General features: G+C 47.0%; 1 protein-coding gene across 2 annotated transcripts in view; it reads left to right on the forward strand.

The window, feature by feature from the left end:
- The window catches only part of GNE (glucosamine (UDP-N-acetyl)-2-epimerase/N-acetylmannosamine kinase), a 248,260-nt gene extending 240,597 nt beyond the window's left edge, over positions 1 to 7,663 (forward strand). For both annotated transcript variants that reach the window (XM_078676535.1, XM_078676534.1), the window contains exon 12: positions 4,345 to 7,663. In XM_078676535.1, the coding sequence (XP_078532661.1) occupies positions 4,345 to 4,580 (236 nt within the window). In that variant the 3' untranslated portion in view covers positions 4,581 to 7,663. The remainder of the gene's footprint in view (positions 1 to 4,344) is intronic.
- The last annotated feature ends 4,099 nt before the right edge of the window (positions 7,664 to 11,762 follow it).

Consider the following 11,762-nt stretch of genomic DNA (forward strand, 5'->3'; position numbering starts at 1 on the left):
GTCCACAGGAACACCATCCGCATCACGACTAACACCGACGACACCCTCGCAACCGCCGAGCACCTGCACTTTCAGGTCCACATCAACCCCAAGACCACCCTCAGAGGCACCCTCATCTACAGACCCCCGGGACAACGCGCACAATTCAGCGAAGACATCGCCGACTTCATCAGCCCGCACGCCCTCTGCTCCACTGACTACATCCTCCTCGGGGACCTCAACTTCCACATGGAGAACAACAACGACCGCAACTCCACCACCCTGCTGGACAACCTCGCCAACCTGGGACTCAAGCAACTGGTGACCACACCCACCCACTACGCCGGACACACACTCGACCCCGTCTTCTCATCCAGCAAGGACATCGCCTTCAGCCACGCCACCGGACTCCACTGGACGGACCACAGCTGCGTCCACTTCAACTTCGCAAGGACCACGATCCACCACCACCAGCAACAGGCTGCACGCAGGAGCTGGAACAAGATCACAGCCGACCAGCTCGCGTCCTCCCTGAGCATGAACCCTCCCACCAGCACAACGAACCCTAGCCAGGCGGCCACCAACCTCACGAAGTGGATCAGCGACTGCGCAGACGAGCTCGCCCCCTGAGGACCCCGCCCAGCAGACCCGGTAGCAAGAAAGCCCCATGGTTCACCGACGAACTCAAGAGATCCAAGAAGAACTGCCGAGCCCTCGAGAGAACCTGGCGCAGAGACCCAACACCGGACAACATGACTGCCCTCAAGCTCGCCACCCGAAAACACCACCAACTCATCCGCGCCACCAAGAAAACTGCATTCAAGGAACGACTGGACAACAACGCACACAACAGCAAAGAACTCTTCAACATCGTCAAAGAGCTCTCCAACCCCAACGCCGGAAACAACAACATCACCCCTTCGCAAGACCTCTGCAACTCCCTCGCCTCCTACTTCCACAACAAGATCGCGGACATACACAACAGCTTCAGCACTCAACCGACGAACACCACGACCGAACCACCGCCCCCCACCACCACCCTCCGCGCATGGTCTCCGATCAGCACCGAAGACACCGTCCGCACGATGAACTCCATCCACTCCGGATCTCCGACCGACCCCTGCCCTCATCACGTCTTCAACAAGGCCGACGCTGTCAGCGCACCCCACCTGCGGGACATCATCAACACATCCTTCGACACCGCTTCCTTCCCAGAGAGCTGGAAGCACGCCGAACTCAGCGCTCTACTCAAGAAGCCATCGGCTGACCCCACCGACCTCAAAAACTACCGCCCCATCTCGCTGCTCCCGTTTCCTGCAAAAGTCATCGAGAAGACCGTCAACAAGCAGCTGGCCGCCTTCCTCGAGACGAACGGATCCCTCGACCCCTCGCAGTCTGGCTTCCGGGCCAACCACAGCACCGAGACCGCCCTGATCGCAGTCACTGATGACATCCGAGCGCTGCTCGACAACGGAGAAACAGCGGCCCTCATCCTCCTCGACCTCTCCGCGGCCTTCGACACTGTCTGCCATCGTACCCTAGTACAACGCCTCAGCAACGTCGGAGTCCAGGAGAAGGCACTGGAGTGGATCATCTCCTTCCTCGCCGGAAGGACACAGAGAGTCCGCCTCCCTCCGTTCAGATCTGAAGCCACCGAAGTCATCTGCGGCGTCCCTCAAGGCTCCTCGCTCAGTCCAACCCTCTTCAACATCTACATGAGCCCCCTCGCAGACATCGCACGCCAGCACAACCTCAACATCATCTCCTACGCCGACGACACCCAGCTGATCCTCTCCCTTACCAACGACCCCGCCACCGCCAGAGCCAACCTTCACGAAGGGATGAAAGAGGTAGCCGAATGGATGAAGAAAAGCCGCCTGAAACTGAACTCAGATAAGACGGAAGTCCTCATCTTGGGATCCTCACCCGCCGCTTGGGACGACTCCTGGTGCCCCCCCGCCCTAGGCAGCGCACCCAAACCAACAGACCACGCACGCAACCTGGGCTTCATCCTGGACTCCTCCCTCTCCATGACCAGACAAGTCAACGCCGTCTCCTCGTCGTGCTTCAACATCCTGCGCATGCTACGTAAGATCTTCCGGTGGATCCCCACCGAGACCAGGAAGACGGTCACCCAGGCCCTCGTCACCAGCCGTCTGGACTATGGCAACACCCTCTACGCCGGAACCACCGCCAAACTCCAGAAGAGACTCCAGCGGATCCAGAACGCCTCAGCACGACTCATCCTGGAACTTCCCCCGCCGCAGTCACATCTCCGGACACCTGAGAGACCTGCACTGGCTCCCGGTCAACAAGAGAATCGCCTTCCGTCTCCTCACCCACGCACACAAAGCCCTACACAGCCAAGGCCCAGGATACCTCAACAGCCGCCTCAACTTCTACGCTCCCAAACGCCAGCTTCGATCGACCAGCCACGCCCTCGCCGCCGTCCCCCGCATCCGTAGAGCCACCACAGGGGGACGGTCCTTCTCCTACCTCGCCGCCAAGACATGGAACTCCCTCCCCACCCACCTCCGCCTGACCCAGGACCACCTCGCCTTCAGGAAGCAACTCAAGACCTGGTTGTTCGAGCAGTAGCAGATCCCCCTCCCCCAGCGCCTTGAGACCCTCTGGGTAAGTAGTGCGCTATATAAATGCGATGATTGATTGATTGATCGGTGCTCTTTTTCTGGAACGGTAACTCTACACAAATGAGCTCAAGACTTTTCTCCACTGTGGTTGTGGCACCCAGCTTACCATGTGTGCATAGCTCATTAGGAAAATTGATAATAAATTTGAAACAAAAAGTCTGATTTGTCATTTTTTTGAAGCTGTGGTATGATTCTTTCTAACAGTCTCTGCCACAGTAGCCTTTGTCAAAATTATATTATGAGTTGCCACCTATGGTACCCACCTTTTGATGTAAGTGCATCTAGGTAGGTTACAGGAGACACCTATAGAGTGTGCATGTCCAATGGGTGTGACTGGATTAGGGTGAGCATGGAGTTTTTGTAAAAACAATTTTGAAAGACTAGGATCTCCTGTGTGTTTATGATACACAAGATGGAGGGAGCCTGTCAGACTGGGATATAGATAACAGAAACATTCATGAGGCTCTTTGAACTGAACATGTCCCTGTAATAGCAAGCTAAGTAGGAGGGACTCAGAAAGGCAAATGCCCCTCTGACGTGTAAGGACAGTTCTGCCCCCTTCCCGCTTTATTCTTTGATAGTGCTGCAGACAATTTTTGTGTAGTGGCTGCTTGAAGAAACACCGCCCTCTTTTGTTCCTTTGTCTCAGATTCACCCACCCATCCCCACTCCAACCTGCCTCTTAATAAAAGAAAAGTTATGTCAACTCCCTCCCACGCTCTAATAATGCAGAACCAGTTTCAGGAAAGATGTCCTCAACTGCACAAACATTTAGACAGCCACATCCATTTTGACAAAGGTGCCTGCAGAGGATCCACCATCTTGTACACGCATGCATGTGGTGTCCCAACGAACGATACCATTCGCCCATGCAAGAAACACCTGCCACTACACATGGAGCACGTCTGGGGTACTAGCCAATTGTCACAATATCTTGAAGAAAAGCGGGGCAAAAAAAAAAAAGCAAATGGTAGCACAGCCTGTCCAAACCATGCGGAGTATTTTAATCCCAACAGGGTTCGCCCTATAATTGGAGCAAAAGCTATGAGTATGCACATTTCCAGTAAGGATCTCCCTTGTTTAGCATAAAAAAATGAGTGTCCTAAATACCGCTGCACTTTTAACTTTTCACGTTCTTGAAGACTAGAGGAGATGCAATCAAGAACCAGCCAAGCGAAACTGGGACTGGAGAAAGCTGGACTTGTACTTTGAGAGAGATGCAGAATCCTGACATTTATGAAGGTGTACTCATTTCTCCACCCCTTTCCCAAAGTTAATGTAATTTTTGGCTTGCAGTGGAAAGATAAAGCAAAATGCAGAGAAGGATCTACTTCCAACAGCCATCATGGCAGTATTTCTTTGAAGATAATAACTGGATTAAAGCGAAAGATTCAGGTTTCTATTGGCTTCCTCCCGGTGTCGTTCACAGCAACATCTTAGAAATGTAATTCATCTCATGACCTCAAAAGCTCTGCAAAAAAAACAAAAAACCTAGGGGGTGGAGAGAAGTGTATGTTTTGGGCCTTCCAAAGACAACCTTCTCTTACTTTGCGCATCCAGTGCGGGATTTTGCTGTGTGATTACATGCTTAGAAAATAATGGTGGTGGTAGGCTGGCGAATTCGAAAGAACCTAGAATTGGTTTGCTAGAAAGAAAGAAGTTTAAGTTCATGATTTCATTAGTAATGTTGTCTTTTGTTTCCTCTTTTACACAGCTGCAACCGCTCTGGGATTAGGAATTGTGAATATTCTGCACACTGTGAACCCTTCCCTGGTGATCCTGTCTGGAATCCTCTCTGATCATTACATTAACATTGTGAGAGACGTCATTAGCCAGCGTGGGCTGGCCTCCGTCCAGGCAGTTTCTGTAGTCTCCTCGAAGTTATTGGAGCCCGCACTGCTTGGAGCTGCAAGCATGGTCTTGGACTATACCACAAGAAGAACATATTAGATGTCACTGAACTTATTGGATGAGGGATTTTGTTTATTTGAAGACTGGTCATATTTCTGGGCTCAAGGCATTTTTATTTATTAGTCTAAATGTTTTATACTATAGCATGCAGGTACGCGCAGGGGTGTACACTAGCCTGTTTTTCTTAGTCTATTTTTAGAGCAAATGTAATGAAACCAGGTGAGGGTTTCCAGAATTGTTCAATTCTGGATTGAAACCTGTCTGGAATTGGGACCTTGCATAAAAAAGTATAGAAAATCGCTTGCTTTCCGAGGTATGAACGAATGTGACAAGTCAAAAACATGCACTTTTTATTTTGGTGTCTTTTTAATTAAATACATGAAGTCTGGGTTAAACTTGGAATATACAGAGAATGCCTGTGGTTTTACAGCTGTTGGCTGGAGTATGGGTCCAAATGCATTCCTCCAAAGTTGGGCCCAGGTGCCTAAGATATTTATTTTCTCCGAATTCTAATAATTATCTGACCTCCGGGAGGAAAAATCTTTTTAATATGTTTTCTACTAGTTAGGTGTTTATGATTTCAAGAAAGTATTGCACGTGCACCCACATATTATCAAGCTCAACGGAATAAAATCAGTGTGTGTGTTGGACAATTAGGCCGTGTTTAATCACAACACAACTTATCAGATAGCCTTTACTATCAAGAACATTCAATCAAAGTTTAAAGGTACACTGCACGAGTCTTGCCCGCATGTGACCAGAACTTCAGTTTCTTGCTTGGACTTCGCCCCAAAGCAAAAACGAGGAAAGTTTGAGAAGAGTGATGGGAAACGTGACAGAGAGCAAGCAGGAATGAAAAAGAATCTGCCAGAGTAAGAGTCAAGAAGTGTGGAATGGTGGAAGGAGGCAAGATGTGAAACTGAAAACTAGCATTAGGCAACGTTTTGGGCATGCTCTATGAAACAGGTTGGGTCCCTGGCATTGTTTTTGTTTCAGATTAGGGTACTAGTGAAGCAGGGTTCATGTGAACGTGGGAAACTTGCATTCCAAGGATGTACTTTGCACATAGTTTGTTGCTTCCAACGATCATTGAACTGTAGGCAAATTTAAATACAGAGTGTTAAACAGAGTGGTTCCTCTGCGTTCTAAACACAGCAACACAACTGTTTTATTCTGAGATACACAGATGCTAAACAAACGATTCGGTTTTCTTTTTGTGTTGCTTTTCATGTGCACAGGCCACAAAACAATGTCTGTAATGAAATGGGTTCAAGTTCTTTGACTCTATAGCAACGGTTGTGCTGGCTTAATTGAACATCATTGGTCCACTTGCTCCTGCAGTAGCATTTGCCTCTAATGGTCCTGTAACTCGGTTTCGTTGTAGCTAGAAGCTCTCTGCCTTATCCTTGGTTCTCCTAAGGCAAAACAACTTGCTCTAAACATTCCCAATTCAACCTCTAGGCCGAACGTCTTGAATCAGTGCCATATCCCCTATAGGGAATTGCATCATTTAGAGGCAGTGTTTCCAATTTGCCTTTATATACATGTTAAATTATCTTGTGGCCATTATGTGGTGATCCGTATTTTGGTAAAATGTGAATCTGAACATAGAGCCAGTCTCATGATTTACGAATCCTATCACGTCCTACAGATATTTTCCAAGCCTACATCGTTTCCACGAATAGACGAATATCATTTTTAGAACGCATTGGCATTTTATTTATAAATAGTTTGGTTGTGTTTTAAAAATATTCATGTGATGTTTTAAAGGTGAGTGGAAACCATACAGTATTTGAAAGTATCTCCCTTTCCAGCTGTCCAAAATGAAGTAAATTATGGTTAATGCTGGAATAGACCTAACTGCAGTATTGTAACCATTTATATTCCTTTGACAATATTTCCTTTCAAGACTCGAATACAGGAGACTAACAAAAGACAATGACTGAACACTACTGAAATAAGCTTTCTTTGAGTACTTTATGATTTCAAATTCTTTATCCCCAACTTGTCAGCATTTAATAAGAACCATAAGTGGTTAGATTGTATCACTTTGCTTTTCATTTGGCCTGCAGCTCTCTGCGCCATTTATTCTTTCATCTGTTGCATGTTGAGCTTAGGCCAGTTCTCATCCTCACAGTAATTGATCTAAGCCCCGTTTTTTAAAAACACCTGAATAAAATACCAAAGCATCAGAAGAATTGGCCTCCGCGGTGCATAGGAAACTTTGGAATCGTGCTTAGACTGAACAGTTCCACAGGGTCATACTGAAGGCAGACCGTGTGCAATACAATTGTAATAACATACCAATGAATCTGCTGTAAATTCAACAAAATCATGTTTATTTCGTTTTGTATTCATGTTGGGCGACTGCTAAGGTCACTTCCATGACACTTCATTGGACCTGGCTGTCCACAAGATATCAATCAACTTAAAAATTTTAATTATTTTTGCTTATCTCACAATGGTTTGATGAGAGCCCTCATTTGGAAATGATATTGCTTCACAGACACAGGGCCAAAGCTAATAATCAACGTGTTCAGGTCTCAGCATGTGTGCCAGCCGCTAGATACCTGGAAGTGGTACATGCCCAACGTTGCAGAAGAATTTTTCTCCACTTCTTTGGGTCTGTTACTCACACCACATCGACTTCCTTGCTTATCCTATCTTTTGAAGCACAGTTGGACCACCGTCGCAGTGCTTTTTTGGGGATTCAAAGTTTCCAGCTTAAGTATGCTCAGGTCTTAGTGCTTGTGTAGCAGACAATGGACCGACCTCTTAAAACTTGACAGTCTTGTTTCTGTATTGATCAGAACACGAGAGGGCAAAAAGCCTTCTGTTTATTAAGACAATCACATAGGACATTGTATAGCAATTACTGAGCAAACTGAAATCGGCCTTTGTAAACATATATTTTGATACGCACTCTCCCTATGTACATAAAGTCAAAGTTGCCTTATTTCAATATTGTAGGTTTTACATGTTTCATGTATATTAGTCACATTCTATGTCATTTTTATTTAATGTATGTAGTTCTTGGTTAAAATTCAATTTTATCTATTAAAATGAACATACCAATCAATTCAAGTATGTTGTTAATTTAAATAAAGTGTTACTTTTAAAAACATAAGCCTCGTGTATTAACACTTCTGAAAATACCCAGTCTAAGCTTAAACCCAATCTGGAACCAGGAAGACTACATTCAGTGTTAGAGGTGTGTGGTACAGCCTCTATTCTTTACATCCCTCATTCTCACCCATTTCATGGTGTAGAAACACCACTGTGGTTAGTAGAAGGGTGTTGTAACATCAAACAGGTGAGCATTCTCCCTCATTACTCTTAACTGCAGTGCTTGACACTAGACTAGGGATCTAGATACAGGAGGGCCAGATCCATTCCACATTTTCAGGATAGCCATAGATTGATCTGTTTAAAATGATTGCATGCAAATTCATTTTGCATAACTATTTTGAAAATCTTGTATGAATCTTGATCTATTGACATATATTTATTTACCTTATGTAGAAATCATTGACCCAATTCCTCCAGAAGAGACTATTTAACATAGCAGCAAATAACTATAAATCCGTCCTGCTGGAATAATGGGGGCTTCATTCCAGCAGTCTGGGCTTCTAGTTCAGCTCTGCAGCCTTCCAACCAAATCCACAATTTGTTTCCATACATGTAAAGATGATATTGAGTGCCTGGAAACAGCTGCTATATCCTTAATTGATGCAAACTTCGGTATTCCCTTGTCCACAGTCAATCCTTTCCCTGTGTAATAATTTGTGTGTATGGCTCTTAATGTATCTATTTCTAAGCACCATTGACCAATTTAATGGTACTCCATTTTGCAGCCTCAGATGGATGAAAGCGTTAGTTGGCCTTGATCATGCTGTGCTGAAACACATGCCAGCATCAAGCACAAAACACATTGAGCAACCCTGCTGATGCTATATCATGTGTTCTTTACGGTGTGAGGGGGGACTATTAGATTAAGGCTAATAGCAATGTTTCACTTGCCAGGTTCCATCCCACAGTAAACCCACTTGACTTTGCCTTAGCTCAGCCTTCCTTCAGTATACGTACCACTGGTCCCAGTGTTAAGCAGCAGACTTGGTTGGGTTGTGCGTTGGGATTTAGACCTACATCACCCTAATCAAATGTTCAGCCCAATACCAGTTTTTCAGCATGAATCTTTTTTGTGGACTCACATGCTGTGCATCTATTTTGCCATCTAGTGGTCAGATCCGGAATTGTCTTCCCTTTTTCTCTCCCTCCTTTCTTGGGTGTTGTCGACCATCATTTAGTGGGAAATCTATCCCCTGTGAGATGTCAGATGTGCCCTGCAAGTTTCTATGCATTGTCGCCATATTCAGATTCTTTTTTTCGCAATTGGGTCTGGAAGCACAATGGAGAAGCTGAAGAATTTCTTAGAATACAGAATACACCAAAGGTTTCTCCCACCGAACATCACCGGTTGCCGAGACATTTAGTATACAGAGAACAGGACACTTCTCAGCCCCGATGGGGGATCCCACCTGAGAACACCCTTGTGGTCTTAGAATACAAAAGTATGGAGAATACTCTCTTTAAGTTCTGCCTAAACTGCCACCAAAAGCTCACACAGAGTCCCCCAATAGGTGTGTAACTTCTCTCTACCAAAGGACCACAACGCCAAAGGCTGGGATTCCTGCACATAATTCATCCTAAAAACACTGAAGGCTACATTCAAACAGCAACTGGATCACTACTCCATGGCTGACGCACACATCACACAAGACTCCCTGAAAGACGTAGGCCTTTCTTGCAAAGAAGGAGGAGAACGTGAAGGCTGAGCCACCAGAAGGCAGAGAGTCTTAAGCCAGCTAAAGCGTTTTTTGATGTCGAAAGGATGGAGGCGGTGAAGAGGGCTGCAAGAGATGGCAATTAGAAAAAAAGGCAGAAGGTAACAAAGTCGCAGACTAAATCCTCAAGGGTCAACTTTGCGTCAACATAGAAACCCTCGACGGAAGGTTGGCATAAATACAAAGAGCCATATAGGTCCTGACAAAAGGCCACCAAGGGGGGCAAACCTAACCAAGTGGCAAAGGGCACAAGAGAAGGGGTAAAAGAAAGATAACAGGAGCCGAAGGCGAAAGAACTGCAGTCTGTGAAAAGGAAGGTGCTTTCGACAACGGAGGCCGAATTCAACGGTGCAGGTAGAGTGTAAGAAATGCTGGCTCAAAGCCGAAACAGTAGCTCTTCTGCAAAAGGAGGAGCTGTTAGACAACCCCTTAAAGAGATTCTGCATCCAGCTGAAGATCCCAGAGCCAAGAGAAACTGAAGATCAGCCAGACAACGAGGTACCCTCGACACAGGAGCCCCATGACCAAAAGCAGGAGAAATTCTTGGACTATGAAGATGATGAGCCTGGGACGCTCAGAACACTGGGTCAACTAGATGACATGTGGCAGGATCTCAACACTGAGTCCACCGAAGAAGGGCGTGGACAATCTGAAAGAAACAGTTAGGTTCGAGGCATATGAGCTGCAGATTACACACTGTGTATAGATGGCAACCTAGTGTTGGGCCCGGATGTTTGCAGTTTGTTTTTGTTGTAGAAAAGTCTTTGGAAATCACAGGATAGGTGACTCCTCCTTTGGATCATACTGCGCATGGGCATCGGCTCCATCCCCAGATCGTGTTTTTTCCGCCACCGGGCTCGGATGTGTTTCCAGTGCTCCGTGTTGGAACCGATTTCCTTCGGCACGCAATCCTCACCAGGTTCGCCGATATAGTTTCGAACGTGTTTCCAGTCGACGCTACTCTTCAACTTCGAAGTCTTCGAATCCGGTCGTCGACGAAGGTCTTCGGGCCCACCTAGGCCTCAACTTCCAGCTCATGGAAAGGACTACATTTAAAAATTGTCCTCAATGTGGGTCGAAGTTTCCCCACACCGACCTACCTGAGGTGTGTAACCTTTGCCTCTCTCCGGAGCACGAGGCCAGAGACTGTTCAGCTTGTGCCTCCTTCCGCTCCAAAAAGACAATCTGGGACCGAAGAGCTAGGAGAACAATGGCTCGTTCATCAGCTCCGATTCCAGGCGTAATCTTCCAAGAAGGCATCGACGTCCCAGAACATCATGGCGTCGACAGCAATTCTTAGGTCGAAGATTCCGAAGTCGAGGACATCACTCCAGCACAGCGGGTCGTAAGTAAGACCGTCGACCCCAACCCTTCCTCGACACATTAAAAAAAGGCTTCGGTCACACCCTCGGGCGCATACGGGACACTGCTTCTACTGCCCCGTCCTCGGGCCCGGCAAAGAAGCTTACTAAGCCTTCTGGCGACTCTGGCTCGAGTCTGTCTGCCCACGGTGCCGGCGCACACCTACCGGCACCGAAAAAGATATCATCGGCTGCCAGGCCGACATCGAAACAATCGGCACCGAAGCCTACTGCTAGTCCCTCGGCACCGTAACCCAAATCGGACCCAAGCAAACACGCTTCAGATTCGAAAAAATCATCGGATCCGGAAAATCCATCGGAACCTAAAAAACCGTTGGATCCCAAAACACCATCGGAGCCTAAACATTCATCGGAGCCGAAAAAAGCACCGGAGCCAAAAAAAGACTCCGGCTAAAGGCACTACCAAACAACAAGTTTCAAAGCCAAAAGAAGCCCCCAGTTTGGTGCCAAGAACTCCCTCCGCACCAAAAGATAGGCCTCCTGCAGAGGACTTATTTCATCCAGACCCTGCACAAAAGACTCGTGTTAAGGATCCAACCACTGGTCAACTAACTCTTAGTTAAAAAAAACGACCACTGGATACACCTGCACCGTCTCCTCATCCAAAGAAGAAGGACATTGCTACCTCTCATCTAAGGATCTCCTCCCCTACTCCTCCACCTATGCCATCACCACCTGCTCCCCTACCACAGCACTCCCCTACATCTTCTATCATACCAGATGATGACAACAGGGATGATAGCTCTGACGATACAGGGGGTGGTGCAGATGATCCCTCTATTCCTCCAGGCTCACCTGACCCATGGGATGATTACAACACCCCAGACGTCCCTAACGTCCCTCAAGATGACATATATCCCTCTAGGCCTTCCCCACCAGAAGACACTTTGGGATTTATTCAGCTAGTACACAGGGCTGCACAATACCATGGGGTAGACATGCACACTGACCCTGTAGATGAAGACTTCCTAATGGATACTTTTGATAATTCGCAA

This window comes from Lissotriton helveticus, chromosome 2_1 (genome assembly GCF_964261635.1).
Source record: "Lissotriton helveticus chromosome 2_1, aLisHel1.1, whole genome shotgun sequence".
Taxonomy (NCBI): Eukaryota; Metazoa; Chordata; class Amphibia; order Caudata; family Salamandridae; genus Lissotriton; species Lissotriton helveticus.